Here is a 19,716-nt window from a genome sequence, read left to right on the forward strand (position 1 = left end):
CTTGTCTTAGTTACCATTTTTGGCAATTGCAAATCATTTTTTAACGAGGCAATAATGTGCCAGTCTATAGTGTGGCATTTCTCTTGGGATTGGCCTTGCGGTTTAGTTTTGAAATTTTAATGACGGAATGTCGGTAGCTGGGCAGTGCACTCTAGCAGCACAGGAATCAAAACCCATGTTGAAAAATGCTAGGCTACATTGGGCCCCATTGTTTGGCGATTTTGACCCATCAGCCCGATTGGCAGGCAATAAACTGGAGCAGCACAGAAGCCAGGCCAATGTTGGGGCTCATTGGACCACATATGACGGTCATAACTCAACTTTGGTCCCACATAGATAATTCTCTGCAGCAGCACAAGAAATAGCCAATTTTGTGAATGCTGATGGCATGTTGGACAATGCTGGCCAACATTGGTTTTAACCAAGGTGCTGCTTGGGTTGCAGAAGAGTGAAAGACAGCAAAATACAGGTGTAGTTAACCTTCATCAATTATTTCATTAAAGCATTTGCTAGCGAAGGCACCTCTTTTTGTTTAGCTTTTTAGCAGCTGGACATCATTTCATTGATGCTCTTAGTAGCGTCTGCATTTTTATAAGCATCTGGTAGAGGTCTGCTAAGTATTTGTGTGCCTTATGTGAACATTGCTTTTTGTTCTGACCTTTTGAGCTTAAATTTTTGTACTTTGAAAAGAGTTTAGCAATTTGGCTGTAGTGGTTGTAAGATATTGACATATAGCTTCTAGCTGGGCACTAATTGAAATCGAGGCTTCCCATGTGTTCCTTTGTTTCCTTCAATGGCTTAGATATTCATGCACTACAGACATTTGCCTGCCTTCCGGGCACATTATTGAAGTATATAGCCTTATAATTGCCTTGGTTTGAGCTTCCAGTGTGAAAGTGGTCTTAGTAACACGTTTTCGAGACTTTCTTTAATGGCAGCTTTTGCATGTAACTGCTACCTGCAGTTATGTGGTACTCTAAGTTTCCGGATAACTACTGCAAAAGTGAATACTAGTTATGCTGTTCAGCTTAGCCCTGTTACGGACAGCTACACTTTGAGACTCGCAGTTATTTTTAGGATCTAACATGCTTACCAGAAGTTTCTTGTGTCGGTTGCGTGGAACAACTGATTTATCTCTAATTGGTGCTGAAGCTATTTTATCCAGCTCAACTGAAATCCCACCTGCATGTGCTTGTTGCCACAACTCTGCCCTCATTGTTGGTACTGTCCCTGTGTTGTTGGAAAAGTCTAGTGCACACTTTAGGTGACCGACAACCTGCACTCATGCTCACATCTTAAGAAGCGTGCAGCTTTTTTTGCCATCTGTAACATAGACTGCTAGTTTGATTAAACGGTATTCGAAAGCCTTGTATAACATCCACAGTCATCGCCCTCCCCCCATATATTGCCTGCCCTTGCGAAAGTTTTGTAGATTACACATTGTCAGAGCTTTCCCAGCTTCATTAGGGGCAGGTTGCAGTGCTGCAATTGGCATTTTAATATTTAATTGTTTATGGTTCTTGCAAAAGCACAAGTTTAATGTTGAGGACAAGCAGAGAGGTATGTTTACTGAGCATATCGGTTATTAGTCACTCTTGTCAACTCATGTTTTGCTCGTGAACTTTTTCTCCCTTACTATTAAACACTTGCCGGGGAAGGTGCGATGGATGACCTGGTATATCATAATTGTTTACAATCACCATTAACGCTCTGGCAAACATAGCCTTTCATTATAAGGCTGCTAGATGGAAATTTGGTGCTGCAATCATTCAACCACTGTGGGAACAGTGACTAACGCAGGGTATTTATGGATTAGCATTGCTTGATTGAGAAAGCTAAGTGAGGCACTTTCATTGTTTTTTGTTGCTTTTTTGTGATCCTTTGAGGCTTTGATGGTATTGTTTGCTTTCCCCACAACATTTCCTTGGGCAGGTAACACTCAAGCTAATCCACTTCGTGGCGTAATTTTCAGTGGGTAATAGATCATAGTTTCGCTTGCCTATCTTGCAGTTTATTTTATTTAAAAACAATCTTAATAACATCACGTGGTCAAATGGGATGAATCAGTCACACAATGTATTTGTTATTGGATAAGGTGAAGTAAATCTAAAATGTTTCTTGCTTATTCCACCGGGAAATGAATATATGTTTTTAACAAATATTGGACGTAACAAATCCATTTTCATATCAGATGTGACTGTTATAACGGGGCTGGTTTAACTCTACTGGCAAAAAATCTGCACCATTCCAAATTTCCCTCTAGTAATGTAGTATAAAACTTTGTGGTGTCACTTGGCTCTCTGTGCATGTGCCAAGGCTGCAGCAGAAGCCTGGAGATTCTTATTTAGCATTATGGTATTATGAGTAAGTAATCAGTTGCTTCACCGAAGAATATATATTTCATTATAGCTTCACTTATAGTGTGTTGGCTTTAGTTTGTACTTTGAAGTCTGCCATAGGAATGCTCAGGGCATTCAAGACAAGACAGATATAGCCTGTGAAATAATATGCATTCTGCACTATGGCGTCTGTCATAGCAGACAGTCTTTGGATAGGGCATATTGCTTTTGCATGAACACATGCAATGTTTCTATGGCACACTAAAACAAATGTCCTTGGAGAGAGGCCTTTAGTGAAATGTTGTTTTTTGCTAATGCAGAAAACTGTTAGCGCTAATACCAGTCAAACAGAAACTGTCTTAAGAGCAATAGCAAATGGTTATTACGTCATAAACTTCTTTTGAGACAAATTTTCTTCAATTGGAACACTAGGGGACCTTTGCTTTAATGTCCAAGTTTCTGGTAGGACAAAAGGTTTTTGCGGTCGCTGTGCATTTCTCCGCGATCCTGCAGTACTTTTTAATAAATTCCATAAGGTGATGCAAAAGTCGATCTCGCTATTAATTTTTTGCATGTGTACGTGCAGAAGCTGCAGCAAATTCAGTGTGAAGCAGCCTTGATATTACAGATAGCGACATGTTGTGACGTTATCCACACAAGCGTCGCAAAGGCCCACGAACAGAAGCTGCAGCAAATTCATTTTGAAGCAGCCTTGATATTACAGATAGCGACATGTTGTGACTTTATCCACACAAGCGTCACAAAGGCCCACAAAAGCCAAAGTGCCCGCAATATCTCAGCATGTGTCTTCTAATGTGCTAGCGTCACTATACCGAAGATGTCTGTAACGTTTACAAAACCTTGTAGCCCCTTAGCCAACTCTGCCAGAGATAACACTGTAGAGGAGAGTGCGGATGTCATTGCTACGTTAAATTTCTCGCAACAAAGAAAACATTCAAAGCTACTCATTCATCGACACTGTGCCCAGCTCGAGCCGTTTTCTTCATCAACCCTCTGTGCTGTTTGCTATTTATCATTTGTTTGTTATTTTTGACTTATTATGGTTGGGTGCGCTCTGTGTACCTCGTTACGTGCAACACTGTCTCTCTCTCTTTCTCGTTTGTCTTGATTACCAACTTGTTTAATCATTATGTATACGTATTATCTATAATTTTTTTGGCCTATTTGTGGGGCGCACCGGGCGTGGTGTGTACCGTTGTTTGATTGATTGAAACTTGTTGCTGATGATTTTTTGCGAGTGTCGCTGTGTTTGTTTGTTTATAGGTTGTCTTTGCTTTTTTCTTTTTTTCTCATTTTTTTTTTCTCTCCCCACCCCAACACTTCCTTGCCTGTCCTGACCACCCACCTGGACCCCTCTTCCTTACGGCCCTCCCCTGTCCTGGCCTACCCCCGCACCTGCTGTCGACGTCTACCCCGTAACTCCTTCACACATCCGCCGTCACTGCCACTGCATCTGTCATTTCATTGCCTGCATTTTCCCACGCCTCCATGGGTAAACTGGGGGGGATGAAAATGCCACCCTGCCTTCCAACCATCCTCCTGCTTTAAAAAAAAAAAAAACCCAAAAACCTGGACCTTGCTCGCCACACCATGCTGCTGCCACCCTTCCTCCCCCTTCGGACCTCCTCTTCGAACGTGTAGCCATAACGATCGGGCGCCTTGGTTACGTTTGCCCCGAGGAAGTGGCACCCATGTTACAACAGTTTATACGCCCGTGGTGTGTAAACCCCTTTTTTTTAATTTGTTTGTCTACTATGTCATATCTTTTTATCTCTCTATCTCTCTGTCGAGTCTGTTGAACATTTTTTGCCTTTGATTTCTTTATTTTTCTTGACTTGCTGTTGATTGTTTTTCTTTTTGCAATTGCCATGCCGTTATGGTTTTTTGCTCTCACTTTCTAGAGGTAGCAGTCTGGCCCATCTGATGGTATGCGTGTGTTTGCTTCGCTGAGTGTGTTAATTCTCATCCTCGGAGTGTTCAGGCAGCACTGTGCATGCATTTGCTCTTGCTTAGGGCTGCATCTTTTCACGATAAGTGTTGTTCATGCCACGTACCTCACATGGTGGTTCGGTGACTAGCATTTTGCTTGTTTTCGCAAGCTTCTTTCACGCTTGGCGTTAGTGTTTAACGCTTGGAAAAAACACTTTTATGTAGCACATATTGAGCAACAGAAAGCTATATCAGGAGTTTTTCATGTTTCTCTATTATTTTCTCATTGGCACTTTTCGTCTAATTATAATATTTGAAAAGTTGAATAATCAATTAAGACTAATTATATAATTAGGTGGAATGCAAAAAATGCTCTGAGTATCACCAAGCGATGGCAAACAAGATTATCTTGGTGCATGATAGTTTGGCACCCTGTATATCCTGTGGGTTGCTTTGGGACATTAAAACCTCATAGGTCAATTAGTCAATTGTACACACCGCTTCCGCAAAGCCCACTGTGCCTGTTGATAATAGTAGTTGTGAACTTGATGAGTTGGTACTGGTTCATCTTAAAGTGTTTAAAACAAGCGACAATGCAGAAAAGGGAGACGGGACACACACAGCACACAGCAATCATCGAAGCCAAAAACCACTGGATTAGTACGGTCTGTGTTAAATCAAGTAACAGAGCCCAATGAATTTAGCATTCTTAGCTTCACTGATTGCTGTATGCATCGGCACATGCGTCCTGTCTCCCTTCTTCGCCTTGCCCATCATTTTAAGCCACTACCACTACTACCACTACCAACTACTACCAACTCTGCCAATTTTCCACTATTATAAACAGGCGCATGGGTCTCTGCAGAAGTGCTCGGAACCACTGCGCAAGGCAAGCAAGAACTTAATGTTTCGACTACTGGAGTGATAGCCAGTGCATTTGTCGTTATAGACATTGTGGCTCACAAGCTTGAAATGCCAAACCTGCCATCATCGACACTATTGTACGTTGTGACAAGGAGCAAAATGTCTGACAGCTGCAGCCGTTGCAGGTTAAACTCAAACTAGTTAATAGAAGCAAGTATTGCGGTAAATGGATTTAGAATTTAGGCCTACCAGGGTTTTAGGGTATGCAGGGCCTAGACCTTTATCAAACACAAGAGGGGACAAGGGGAAAATGTTGTCAGTACTCTTTTATGCATAGTGCCATCACATGGCTTCATTTCAGCTTGGCTTTGAGAGCTTTGGCCTGAGAACTTGTGGGACAGGTAGTGTGTAGGTGCCCTTTAGTTGGTCTGCTGTTGCATTCCTGCGTACTCCATTTTATACTTAGCGTGCAGTGCTGTGGAAGGTATGCAAAAAGTTCAGTCATCAGAATGCGTTGCTAAGTACGTTTGTGGTCCACTTGTTTAGACACCCTGCTCGCGTTCAAGTGGGCGGGGTTCGACACCTCGTCTGGACATATTTTTCTCTGTATATTTATGACCATTTGAGTACTTGCCCTGCATAAACTTTGTGCGGCGTCTTTTGAGTGTCGTACCAGATTTGTGAGATTACATGCGACACTGAATCAAGTGCACATATCAGCCAGTCTATGCTTCTTCGAACACCAATAGCCTCGCACAAGCTGCATACGAGGCCACCATGATGGGCTGAAAATGCGCAACAGAAAACAGCAAAAATCGAAATAATCTAAAACTACCTCTTAGGCGTGTAACACAGTTTGTTCATTTTTAAAACATGAAACATTTTTCATTTATTACAGAGCCTAAATAAAGAACTGTCTCTCATAATTGCCGGCAAAAAGCGCCAGATTATTTCTTAATTTGAACACAGGCACCGCAGAAAGCCTTGCTGGCCTCCACAGCATTTTACATTATGTATGACTCAAAGTGTAGGTTGCAACTGGTTAGTTAATTCTCTTGATCATTCTGAATGGTTAGGAGAAAGGAAATGCTGCACTCGGAGCTCTCGTGCTAAAATTGAACAGTGGTAGGCTTCAGTCCTGACACAGTGCTGCCTGCAACACTTGCACCATGAATGGGAAGCAGCACATTCTTGCCCTTGTGATTAGTAATCATGTGCTTCGTAATCCCTTCCCTCTGTTTTTTATTTGTTTAGATCATTTGGTGTGTGCCTTAACTTCCAAACAGTTGTGTTCCCTTTAGCACCCTTTGTCGATGCTGTATGTCTGCAACTTTCTTTCATATTTTTGAATTTCTTTTGCCAAAGCTAGCAGCTGTGCCATGCATTTCTGCAATGGTATTCTCTGATTATCAAGAAAAAAGAAGGTTCAAGATTAAATTAGTTTTTTTTTTTTTATGACCAAGTCTCTTAGCAGTGGTGGTCATCAAAATACTGTGAAAATTGGTTATAATGGTGTTATACAGTTATACCAGTGGTGTTATAATGATTATTATAACTATAAAATTTGCTAACTCACAAGTGATTTTGGGGGCCATGTTGTTACAATTGCAGAATTGAAGGCAGCCAGCACTCCTAGCTCATCCTTTTTGCTATAAACTCAGTGCCTGGTGCCACTTATAAGAAGTACTTAGAATCTCTAGAGAAATGCATTGTGGTTTCCATTAATGTTTCTGCACTGTGGAAGAATGTGGCACAGAATGGTGCATATGCAAAGTCAATGCAATTTTCTGAATTCTACAATTGCAACACACCCCCAACCTACATAATTAAGAGGTTAATTTGTGAAATTCTGTTACTTATCATGTTGGCTGTTACATGCCCTGATGTCTGCTACTGATACGCAGCTTGGTCAGTAAAATTTTTACCTTTAATCCCCCTGCTTTTAATAATCAGAAACAGTCATCGCTAAAAGACTCAGTAGTATGCATGCAGTCTTAACTTTTCTGGGCCTGCTTTGTCCTGTCGGCTACCTCGTTTACCCTTTGCATCTGCATTCCCTTGACACATACCCTTTGGAAGCACCTTCTAAATTTCGAATGCACTTATAACGTATTTGACAGTGTAGCAACTTCAGGAACGTACGTAACGATGCACCCCTGCAGGCCCCGAGTGCGCTTGTGATGTTTGGAAGTTCTGGCATTCAGTACAAGTCAGGCACAGCTAGTTGGCACTATGTGTAGTCTGGTGTTTAATGCATGAGGTTATCAAATTTACTCGAAGTATCCTCATCCAATTCCAGTGTAGATCTACCTCTTTTCTGTAAGCCTTTAAAGAGCAACTCCTGCTAATTTTGCTTATCTTTTTACCATGTTAATGATGTAGTTAAATTACTTTTTATGCATCCTGTCATGTGTAAGACAGTTCTATCAGTTGTAAATTGTGGAATAATTTAATCCAAGAAATTCTACATCAACACCTGGCATAAACTGAGAGTCCCTTCTCGTGACGTCATCGGGAACATGGGCATGCTGGGAGCTGGTAGCACTGGCAGTGGTGACGTCTTAAGGCTATATAATGTGTGTTCAGCATTCAAGTAAAATTGGTAAACGAGATGTAGCCTGGTGAGATGAGTTGCAAAACCTGCAAGGCAGCTTTGCTGCACAGTGGCGAGCACAGCCCGTCCTCTCTGCAAATGTAAGGTGCAATGTGGTGTCTGCTGGCTACATGTGGCTTCCGTAGCCGCCTGCATACAGCAGCTGGATCACTGTGTAAACCCTTCATTGACTCTTGCACCCTTTAGATTCTGTTGTATCCTCTCGAATGGCACTGCTGCACAGCACAGGTGTTCACAGAAGCCCATGAAACAATTACAATGATGACAGGCACCATCGCCATTGTGCGTGAATTTTCGCAGTGCAGGACAGCTGCTTTGTCTGTTTTGCAGGTGATCTGTATCAAAAGGACGAGAAGCGAGGATTATCAAGAAACATGCTAACGACAGCCGTTTGCTGTAAAACAGGCAAAGAAGGGTTGTTGGGAGGTTGATGACAACACAGGAGTTGAATTATCACTGCTTTACTACACAATCTGATAAGTTTAAGCATTGCTCATGGCAATAAGCATTAGCATACTTCACTAGAGCAGAAATTCAGGCTGGTTAGTTGTTCATAATCTTCTAATAGCGTGTAAAACTAGGGATGAACATAAAATAGACTTGTTGGAGTTGCCCTTTAAAGCGATTTGGTCGAAAATGCTGGTTGCTTTTTGCTGGCTTTAATATTCAGCCACAGCATCTCTGTCTCTTTTTGACGAGAACACCCAATTAACTTTGGGTATCCAAAAAGTTGCATGTGACCGTGCAGACGTGTAAATCTCTACACCGAAATTTGGACAGCAATAAATGGTGGCCAATTGTATCAAAAGTTTATCAAATTTTGCATATTGGAAATTTTAATGCTGTGATGTACAAAGAAAGTTGAGAAATATTTTTATAGGGTGGTCACTCACAGAGTGCTGTGAAGGCTTTTGGAGTCCTCAACTGTTGTAATTGCAACAAATACAGTCGACTCCCGTTAATTTGACCCTTGCAGGAGCACAAGATTTGGTCGAATTAACAAATGGCCGCAACGATTTGAAACATTCTTTATTGCTTGAAGCTGTCTGAAATCTTGTTATTGAAAGGCAACATGACCAACATGTGGCAGCCAGCCCCGCCATGCTTAAATGTTGCCTCAACATTGAACTGAAGGGAAAGGTAAAGTTCTAAAAATAAAAGTAAAGTAAAAAAGTAGAACAGCTTCACACTTAAGGCTGCAATAGCGCTGTCTGCTGAATTTCTTTTTGACGCCTTAGTAGCTGCTCCACACATGTGGCAACACTGGCGGGAGTCGAATGCTTTCGTGTTTAAACTAAGCGAGTTTTCTTCCATAGCAAAGTATGATTTCTCACCGAGCCTCGCCAGTATGTGGAATTAAGTGAAAAGTTAGTCAAATTAATGAGAGTCGACTGTATAGGCAAAAAAAAAAAAAAGCTGAACTGACTAGTGATATGAGTGGGGTCCTGCAACACTTTGTAATCAAGTCTGGCGTACATATGGGGGACCTAGTGAGCCTCCTCTGATAAGCTTTTTTGAAATAGTATTTAGAAATAAAATGCTTAAAAAATTTTCATATCAGCAAAGTTGCAGAGAACAAACATTTGCCCCTTTTGAGGCTTTACCTCGGCGAATTCATCCTAACGCTGAAAGCAGTGTTCCTCCATCAGGAACAAAGGTGCTGTGGGCTTGTTTGTCATTTATTACAGCAGCATTGATCACAGTGCAGTATGTGCAACTTTTGTCCAAAGGCAACCTAACACATGTCACATAGTGTTGGAAGTTTTTAGTTTCCGTAGTGCATTGGCTTTAAGGAGCACATGGCTGTACTACTACAAAAGTTAGTATGGCATATGGTCGAACGATTCCTTAAAATCTGTTGGTTAGTGTACTGCCTGAGAGTTGTAATGGCTCGCTTGTGTTCAGAACACGATCTAACGAGCATTCATGGAAGTGTTGCAGAGCCCCACTCATGTTTTTTGAATAGGCACATCTATCATGGAAGCCTGGCTTTATTGACATGTTTTATTTGGTTACTACCTTAAATTGTTAGCTTTTTCTCCACACTTTCTTTTATAACCTGACGCTTACCACTTAGCATTAGATCAGTTTCAAAGGCAATTTAAAAAGTATTATTTGGGAAAGCGTGCAACTAGACCATGATGCATGTCTGTTGGCCTGTCCTGACCATTCTTTTCTGTTGTGCCATGCCCGGTCAACTGTGTGAAGGTGTTCGTCGCTGCGGAACATTAGGGACAATGAAGAGAAGGACTCTGCCTTCCGTGGCATCTGCAGCATGATCAGTGTGAACCCGGGTGGAGTCGTGCATGACTTCATTTTCTTCTGCGATGCCGTCGCATCCTGGGTCAACCCCAAGGCAGACCTGAAGCAGACGTTCCATGAGGTGAGCCTTAAGGAGCCAGCAGGGACAGAATGAACCATTTTCACAATTGTAAAGCTAGCTTTACTTCAAGGCAGCTTGCCAAGCTAATGGCGAGGTAGTCATTTTTACAGTCATCACGCTCGTATAAGCAACAGCTTGCATGTCTTATGACGTGGCTCTCATGATGAAACCATGTGCAAGCGACAAGCGTTGCATGTGCAATGCAGAGAAGCTGACTTGTGAGTTGGAAGAACAGTATTGCTATAGCTGGTACTGTAAATGGGCATTGTAAGCCGAGAATTCGGCCAGATCGTTCCGACATTGGGTAATGTTTGACCAGTTAGGCAAACATTTGAGGTCGTGGCTTGTATACTGGGGACATATTATACAATGATTATTTTTATTATTAATTTCTTTAGCTTTTGGTCATCAGCTGACATGTTTCCAAACCATTATCCCCAACATTGGCTACTCATTGTGATACGTGATGATTGGAGAATGAATAGAATCAAAGAAAAAGAATTGGATAATACAACCATTGGGCTGGTGCTTATGTGATTTTTTTTTTTTTCACCAGGAAGCTAGCGAAACTTTTTTTTTTTAATCAAGCACAGTTGCTCATAGTGATTGCAAGCACCATGTTGTTGTGTATCAGGGCTGAAGGAGTACATTAGCAGTGATATTGAAAGGAAAGTAATAACTGGGGAAAAGCAAGGAAGTAGTCACTGTTGTCAGAAGTTGTGTGGAACACTTTTAGTAATACAGGGTATTAAATGTGTTGATGGATCAGAGAGGTGCATTACTATCTGTGCCTCATTACTGTGCAGATACTCCACGGCTTCAAGAACCAGGTCGGTAGCGAGAACTGGCAGCGTTTCTCTGAACAGTTTCCACCTGCCCTCAAGGAGAGGCTCACAGCCAATTATGGTGTCTGAGAAAGGTACGGCATCTATCCCCTCCGGTACGACGGAACATATGTGGCGTGAACAAGATTTTACAGCAAAACTATTAAAGGACGTTTCATAGCCATTTTCGAGAGGCGGCATGGGCACTGTCAAATGGTGAAGAACAGCCTCCTTTGAAGTGTATTTCTTAATGATTATAAAATAAAGTTGCCTTGCATATACGTCACTCAAGTAGACAACACCTTTGCGTAGTTTTTAGGGTGTAGCTCTCAGGCGCCCGTTACTGCGGTGAGCGCAGATATTGCCATCGTCACTTGTAATCGAGCAAACAAGCACAGCGAAAGATGGGAGCGAACACTGAGCGCAACGAGGGATGAAAAAAGCGGCGTAAGCAAAGAGGCACGAGGATGAAAGCAGAGAGGAGGGTGCAACGGGACCACGAGGCGGAAAGTGGAGAAGGGTGTGGCAAAAGCATGGTGTGGTGCCAGAATAGTGTGCATTGTCCACAAGCACACTCGGCAGAAATTCCCGAGCACTGCTTGCCGGGGAGGCCTGTCGGCGGCGGCGGCTGTGAATCGCGCCCACGCACGGGCTCTCACGATTTCCAGATTAGTGAGGCAGTCGCACTACACTTCGCTCTGTTTGCAGTGTGCTGCACGAGACCGATTGTCTGCACCAGCCATTATATGACGAAATGAAAACTTGGAGCTGCGCTCAAATTTCACATTGGGGAGTATCATAATCGTTGAATTTTTTGTACCCAGCCATCCATAATTCTTGTTCGTCACCGGCCTCACATTGGCGGTCAGCTAGGAGTTTCTACGGCTGTGGCGGTGAAAGCTGCCATCTTTGTAGTGCAATGCTGCGTTCGAGCGCGGTCGTAGCGGGATGTTCGTGATGGCTCCGGCGTAGGCTGTGTAATGAAAGCTGATGGTATGGGGCTACAGCTAGCCACAACCGCGCTTTAATACAGAAGCAATGCAGCCAGCAATCGGACCCCTAGTGCTACCGAAGGGTGTGAAAAGTCACTTATACAGCTTCGCTGTGTTCGATTGGCATACGTCTGTGAAGGATCTTTTTTCTTTCCCCGCGTGACATTTTTTTTTTTTTTTCAATAACTGCGTGGATCCTCATGTGAAATTTATGGAAGGAAAACTGGTACACGAACTCAGTGACCATTCAAAGCAAAAATATTGCTTTTTTTTTACTTGACTCGGTGGCCAAAAATAGCATGCAGTTCTGATTATCGAATGGCATGCTGTAAGGTTGGAAATTTCATTTGTCCTTTGTCCTTGTACATTGAGTCTATGCTGCCAGTGACGGGGCCGGGAAGCTGTCTGAATTAATGGTCGATGACAGTATAACCAGTACAGTTGCTCAATGGCTGTGGGGTTCTGCTGCTCAGCCCAGTATCGATAATAAGTTTGATTTTCATATGCAGTGTGTGTTGCATTCCGACAGGGGCAAATAGTCCAAATATTTGTGTACCAAATATTAGGTGCGCAGTAATAAAACCCAAGTAATCAAAAATCAATCTTGAGCTGGACAGACGATATAATGCATAGGATGGATAACCGGTGGAACATTAGAGTTACAGAATAGGTACCAAGAGCAGTGAAGTGCAGTCAAGGACGGCGGAAAACTAGGTGGGTTGATGAAGTTAGGAAATTTCCAGGAGCAAGTTGGAATTGGCTAGCACAAGACGGGGATAATTGGAAGTCGCAGAGAGAGGCCTACATCCTGCAGTGGACATATATATGGGCTGATGATGATGATGGTGATGCATCAAAAATCACTCTCATTTGCTGCTTAAACCTCGTCAACCAATCAACGAGAAGTGTTCAGATTTGTGTTTGTTGGCTCACATACTGTACTAGGGATTCAATTCCTCGGTACTGGAAAGTAGTTTTACTGCTCGGTTCGCTTCTTGTTGCAATTTTCTCACTCTATTTGATATGATTTCGTGCAACGGGGCGGGGCTTTTAGACTGTCATCGTCGGTGGTGACCATTTTTGTGTGATCAGATAAACAAGTTTTTATACAAGTAGGAATAATATTGCAACTTCACAACACTTCACTTTACTGATGGTAAATCTTTTAGAGCAAATGTCATGTAGAATTTGCTAGCTGTGTGCTTTGCCAGTCATTGCAGTTGTAGTCTCATCACGTGCTATGCTATTAGCCTGACGAAGTCTTTGCTTGTCAGACATCAGAACTGTTGGTAACAACAGCACTGCTGAGCACACCAGATTTCCCATCACTCTTGCAGCAAAAGCAAAACCTTGAAGTTTATTTTCTCTTTTAATCCTTGTCCTATAACCGTGAAATCAATGAAAGTAGAGATATTCCAGAATACTTTATCAATGTAGACTGATTCGGTGTTTCATACTTTTTATTATAGGAGTCGTCAGAATGAACCTTACAACCTTGTTCTGGGTGGATGTGAGAGTATTAATTATTGCTCGTGGCCTTAATCGAGTATTGTTAATCTGTTCTTTTGCAGGGTGGCCTCCGAGGGAAGAATTGGGAGGCGTCGTGTGAAGAAGACTTGGGAGTGGAGAAAGCGCACATGCCATGGGTGTTTTTTCTCTACGCAACCAGTGGGTAGCAGCAGAAGAAACCGACGTGCCCCCCTCCAAGCCGCTGCCACCGTTGTCGTGCCGGGCCCAAACCGCTACCGCCGCCTCCGCGTCGCACCGCCAGCCATTGCGAAAAGATAACCGGGGAGGGGTGGGGGTGTCCGCGTTGTTAGCCGGGGGTCCGAAAGCAAATGAGCGACAGTTAAAAACATCGCGTTCGCGTTCTCGTCTCGTGTGATGGACATGTAAAAAAACCGCGTTCGCGTTATCGTCTCGTGTGATGGACATGGTAATCTCGCGTGCCTCCAAGAAGTGACTGGTCTTGGCCAAAGAGAAGGTTTCTCTCTTCGAGTTTGTTCGCATCAGATAGGAATAACTTCGCGTCGCCGTATTTCCGTTAGGTCATGGACGGGTTTTAGAAAAAAAAAAAGGATGAAATGCGCCTTGTGTGTGCAGCGAACCTGCGCGACGGAAAGGAAATCCGAATGTTGTGTGGACGGCAACGGTACATGGTCACCTCTGGAAAAAAAAAAGGTGCTCTGATCTGGCGGCTGCCCTCTTCTGCAAAGGGAAACGACCCGGGCAAAGGACAGAAGTGGTGCCACTGTGTTTGGATAGGAGGAACTGTTTCATCGTCAGAAACAATCCTTCGCCGCCCACCTGTGTGATGCGCCCTTCGTGGGAATGTGCCGAACTTGCATGCCGCAGTGTCATCAACGGATCCGCAGAAAGCGCATGCCAAATGTTTCTAGAGCCAGTGAAAGAAGCAAGACTTTTTTTTTTTTTTTTTCCTTGGCCCTCAGGTGCCGTTTACGGAGCATTCTCTCTAGGTCGTTTTTTTTTTTTTTCCTATGTAAATCTACGGTTGCTGGCGGGTTTTGCAGTGACCGCCACTGTCACATGTTGTTGCGCGTTTTTTTTTTTCCGGGGCAAGTCAGTAATTTACCTCGCGGATGCAATCGATAGTCTATGCGTTGTTAGGTCACCGCTATGAACGCGCTGAGGGTTAGGTGTACTTTTGATTTTCCCCCTTAGTGAGACTTTTTTTCCCCTGTGTCCGCTACATCGTGGCTTGTTTATTTTAGCATTGTCGAGTCACGAGAAAACTTACTCTCTTCGCGGTCATTTGTCGCGACATTGGGGTTTTCGCCAACCAGTGTGCTAACTTTTTTTCTGTGTAGTTATAACAAAGCTTTTTGGATTGAGCGACAGTCTGTTTTACTGCACAATGCTAGAATGTGTTTTCATTTTTGCCAAAGGCAGCTTTCCGTATTTTTTCTTTGTTGTACTTAAGGAGACTATTTTTACTGTTTTTGTACAGAGTTAAAAAAGAAAGACTGTCAGCTTGTTTTTTAGTGTCATAAAAAATTAACGAAGTTCCTCTGATTACTATCTCCTTTTTCTCTTAATATTATCTTACTCATGAGCAGGAACGCGACAAGTTTCAACGCGTGTGTCGGGGTCCTCAGGTTACACTGTTTTTTGCTCGTCAGTCAGTATAGCAACTTTAGGAGAGTGAAACAAATTGGTCATTTTGTTTTAGCTTTATTGTTAGGTTAATAATTTTTTTTTACTTATACAATTTTTCTCAAAGGATCTGTGATGATGTTACAAATACTAGAGTGCAAGATGAATTGTTGTTGTACAGGAAGTATTTCTTCACGTATCGCTTTTTTCATCGTTTATTTTTCACGGACGACACACATAACATGGGTGGGGATGGGTGGGAATCGCGTGAATGTGTAGTAGCGAGTGCGCGTGTGACTGCGTGTGATTTTTTTTTTTTTTTTTTTTCTCCGTCGCGTTTTTAACTTTATTTTTTTCCATCGCCGTCGTCGACACGTCACACACACACACACAACTTCTTGTCATTCCTCGTGACGAAAAGCTCGTTTAAATCCGGTTTTTGGGCGCGTTTAGAAAAGCTTCGAACGGAACAGGATAAAATAAATATCGCGTTTATCGAAACGGGATTGGTTTTTCGCTCGCGGCTCAGTGGAAGGCACGAATCGCGTTGGCCAGCGCCCTTGGTCCCCTGTTTTTTTGTTTTTTCTCGTTTTTCTCTATGTGATGACCCGGCCCTCCTCAGAAGTCCCAAGCTGCATCTTATCTTGCGCCCGGAACCTGAAGCGGCACGGCTTCGTCTTTACGCAAAGTCCGTGCCGCATCTTTGGCCGCGGGCAATTTGTTTGCTGTTTCGTTCCTAAATTTTGCAGAGTTAGCTGTGCAGCTGTCCTCGTCATGTCTTGCTCGAATAATTTTGGGCAAGACTGTGGCTAGCTGTCGGTAGCAAGCACCCAACTTTTGTGTATCGCTGGGCTGGTCCCCGCTTGTTGTTTTTCTTTCAACTGCAATGAATTGTCTACTTCGTTTTGTTTCCCTTTTCCCCGCGTGGCTTGTCTCATAGATATGCCCGTGATGTGCTTGCCACACGTGTTATTGGGCTGTCAGCCGGCATTCCTTTGCACTGTTGCACTTGTTGCTGGATTATGTCAGCAGCTGTGGTCATGTGAAGTGAAAACAATGAAAAAGAAGGTGTTTTTGTTTCCCTTTCCCCCAGTAATGTCACACCTTCCCCCTCTCACCCTCCAAGGTGGGAGTTTTTTTGAAGCCTTTGCAGTCATGCTAGCAAGGCAGTCTCGTTTCCGTTAGGTGTGTCGCCGCACGTACCTGCCTTTGTTCGTAAAGGGCACTGTCTCAATGCTTGTCATAGTGATCCAGCCTTTGATGGGAGCAGTTTTCTGGTTGTTGGTGTGCCGTGATGCTTATCTGTTTTTGTTATCTTTTCCTCACCTTTGCCATTGGTGTGTAGAGAGATCCTTGTGATGGTGATGACAGTGGTGATTGTGTGTGGCATAATGCTTGCCAGTTTTTCAATTTCTCGCTCCGTGCCATGACAAGGTTTCTCGTTTTCTCAACAAAGTTGAACCTAACCTTGCAGAATTATTTTGCATGTTTTCGTGTGTGGAGGAAAGTTGGAGAAGATGGTTTATTATTATTATTATTAGTCATTCTGTGTGCAAAGAAGCACTAATTATTCCTGACCACTGTTATTCAGCAGCAGAAAGTGATAGTAAGATGGGCAAAATGGCACTGCCTTCTGTTATTCGATGGTGATAAAACAAAAAGAATAGCGACAATGACTTCCTGCTTTTTCTCTGTGTAATGTGCATGAATTTGTGTGTACCTTGGTTTTATTCACTTCAGAACATTCACCTGGAAAAAAAAAATGCATGCAGTTGTTTCAAACACGTTCTTGAGTCTGTCTGCATCACTGTAGTGTAGTTTCAAAGCCGTGACTGTGGCCGGAATACCACATGTTTCAGCAACACCTTTTAATAATCCTTAAAGAACAGTACAGTGTATAACAATTTGTGATCATCAGAACTTTCATAACAATCGCTGATTGCCTATAGTTTATCCAATCAGTGCTCCAAGCTTGACTAGGCGAGGCTCTGCTTACTAGCAATTCTAAGACTTGCCAGTTTCAAGATATTCTTACTCTGAATTTGTCACGCAATTTATTGTTCCACGCAAGTTTGTCTCTTAGTGCATGGAGCAGTCTTAGTTGAAAAATGATGCATGAAACACCAATGCATTTTTATCATAAAATTTGGGACCAGTGGTGTGGTGCCAGTCTGACAAATTCTACCATTTCAATGTGTGCCCCAATTTAGGAGTGGTCAAACACAACGTCTCTGGATCCCTTAATTGACCACTAGCGGTTGTATCACTTTGAGCCTTCATCTCCCAATAATCCTAATTTCTAATTGATGAAAATATATTCGAACATAATCATTTTGATCTGGTTATTATGCAGATCCTTATGGCATCTAGCGCAAGACCTGTAACTGAATGACCAACATTTCTGCTGCACTGTTTTTAAATGTTATTTATCCTTTGCTGAAACATCAGATAGAAAGTCTGTGCCAGCGATTTGGATCAATGGTAAGTAGATTTTGTGGAGTGCAGCAAAGATCTGTCCATCGCAGAAGTTGGCAATCTAAAATGTTTTGTCCGCGAGTACTTAGCGAAATGCAATTAATACTGAGTTTTCACTTTGCATTGGAAGGCAATTTCTCAAAAAAATAGATCTTTTTTTTTTTTTTTTTTTTTTTTGTATGCGCCTTGCACGAGAGCAGTTACTTGAAAGATGTGCAAGGCTTTTGCGTTGTGTAAAGGGCACGCGCTAGCTGGCGAGTGCATTGTTCAGAACGGAAAGCTGGGCCGACTGCCAACAGATAAATTTGTACTGGCGACAGAACCTATTCCGTGTCGCGTGGGCCATGTTAAATCCTCCAGAAAAATATGGTTACCGTCCTTGAGGTGTGCTCTAGATGCGGAACTAGCCCCGCTGGCATATAATTATATATATATATATATATATATATGCAGCTGCGTAGAGCAGGTCATAGTACAGAGGTGAGCAGCCTTGTCTAGAACGCGTGAACGGCGGCTTCCAGGACTCTCCGGAGCCAGCCAGCGACGTCTAACGGCTTCGGAAGCCGCCGCTCCCGCGTTCTAGGCAAGGCTCACCTCAGTGCATGCTCCCTAGGACATATACAGAATCCCCCAAGCTCCAAGCAGTCGGAGCAAGTAATGATTGGTCTGTTTGGCAGTAAAACCTGCGTCAGTGGCGGCCAAGGAGGTTTTAAAAAAAAGCTGGAGTGGCAATGCTGCTGCTTCAAAAGAAGCATTGTGGAATGTAGGATATGCCTTCTTTTCGCCTCGATGATTAAGGTTGCTAATTTGGCTGTAAAGATCCTATTGAATATATGCCTTTGTTTCACTGGTTTTAGGAGATTTTGTTACTGTCGTGGCACATTCTTTGTGAGAGTTCTTGATATCAACACGCAGCCAAATATATTATTTTAGCTAGAAACAACGAACTTTTACAATTACCCTAGCGTTTGCATTCGCACAACAAAAGCACTGACGGGTGTGCGCGGACTGGACTGCACGCGGCGGCACTCTTTTAGAGGTGAAGCCGGTGCAAGCGCTTCACCCCTGCTGGTAAAAGGTAGCGGGCGCCGCCACTCCAGAACTTTCTTTTTTTTTAACCTCTTTGTTCATATGACCGTTGCGTGGCGTAAAATTTCGTTCTGTTCTTATACTAGCGCCCTTTCCCCGCATGTTCAAACGGTTCGGAGTGCCAAGTTAATCCCACAACCCTCGCTAGTTGGCGCATTCACGTTGAGCATTCACTGGCATTGGGCGAGTTTACGGCTGTTGTCCAGACATCGGCTTTTGGACGGGAAGAGTTCACTTGGTAGTCTCCACTTCTTTCCGGGTAGGGAACTTCCATGCCAGAAAGCTACCGCAAAGGTAAACAAACGTCAATGTGTACGTTTTGTCTCGCGGTACTTAACCCACCAGATAAAACGTCACAGAGAAAAAGCTCAATTGGCAAATGGCTTCGTGCTAACTTATATTGTATGTACACGCGAGTGTGCTAATCTGCGAAGGGTTGAAGCAGCACGTGGTGCTGCCACTTTGACACTTGCAGCAATGATGCTTTAGCCAGGGCCGGACTGACAACCACCGCGCTGAATTTGATGGTTTGTGACGTTTAAAAGATGGTTAAAGTCTAGGGTCTGTTGGAAGTGAATGGTTTTGAAGCCAATTTTTACAGCGAAGCTCTTAAGGGTTAGGTTCCCCGCAGTGGCGCACCGACGGGGGGGATTCGGGGGTTGTAACCCCCCCCCTGAGGCCGACTTAACCCCCCCCCCCCCCTTTTGTTTAACCCCTTTTCTTTCCTTACGCATTTGAGTGCTGCAACTAAGATGTAAGACGCGCAATCGTCTGCACACTCGCAAAAAGCGCATTTTTTGACAATTTCCCGCAAAGAAATCGAAATTAGTGCTGTATAGATGGTATTGGCAAACTGTCAACCCCCCCCCCCCCCCTGGCAGAGATCCTGGGTGCGCTACTGGTTCCCCGGGATCGTGTCCGCGTGTAGAAAAAACTATCAACATTCGCTTTGGCTTATTGTACGTCGCGATTTCCCGCCAGTTGTCTTATCTCACGTGTCAAAAAGGATGATGGATGGCCCATTGTTATACTCCTCGCCACCACCGATGCGCCTCGCAAGTGTCGCGATGCT

At 43.4% G+C, this 19,716-nt stretch overlaps 2 protein-coding genes across 3 annotated transcripts in view; both read left to right on the top strand.

The window, feature by feature from the left end:
* Positions 1 to 16,864, top strand: part of LOC119433557 (transportin-1) — a 59,566-nt gene extending 42,702 nt beyond the window's left edge. For both annotated transcript variants that reach the window (XM_049658743.1, XM_037700807.2), the window contains exons 19-22: positions 4,002 to 4,077; positions 9,976 to 10,150; positions 10,957 to 11,069; positions 13,538 to 16,864. In XM_049658743.1, the coding sequence (XP_049514700.1) occupies positions 4,002 to 4,077; positions 9,976 to 10,150; positions 10,957 to 11,064 (359 nt within the window). In that variant the 3' untranslated portion in view covers positions 11,065 to 11,069; positions 13,538 to 16,864. The remainder of the gene's footprint in view (positions 1 to 4,001; positions 4,078 to 9,975; positions 10,151 to 10,956; positions 11,070 to 13,537) is intronic.
* Positions 16,865 to 16,998: 134 nt separating this feature from the next.
* Positions 16,999 to 19,716, top strand: part of LOC119433558 (DNA primase large subunit) — an 83,766-nt gene continuing 81,048 nt past the window's right edge. Inside the window, exon 1 of the mRNA XM_037700808.2 lies at positions 16,999 to 18,938. Coding sequence (XP_037556736.1) covers positions 18,917 to 18,938 — 22 coding nt within the window. The 5' untranslated portion in view covers positions 16,999 to 18,916. The remainder of the gene's footprint in view (positions 18,939 to 19,716) is intronic.

Source organism: Dermacentor silvarum, chromosome 11, assembly GCF_013339745.2.
Source record: "Dermacentor silvarum isolate Dsil-2018 chromosome 11, BIME_Dsil_1.4, whole genome shotgun sequence".
NCBI classification, from domain to species: Eukaryota; Metazoa; Arthropoda; class Arachnida; order Ixodida; family Ixodidae; genus Dermacentor; species Dermacentor silvarum.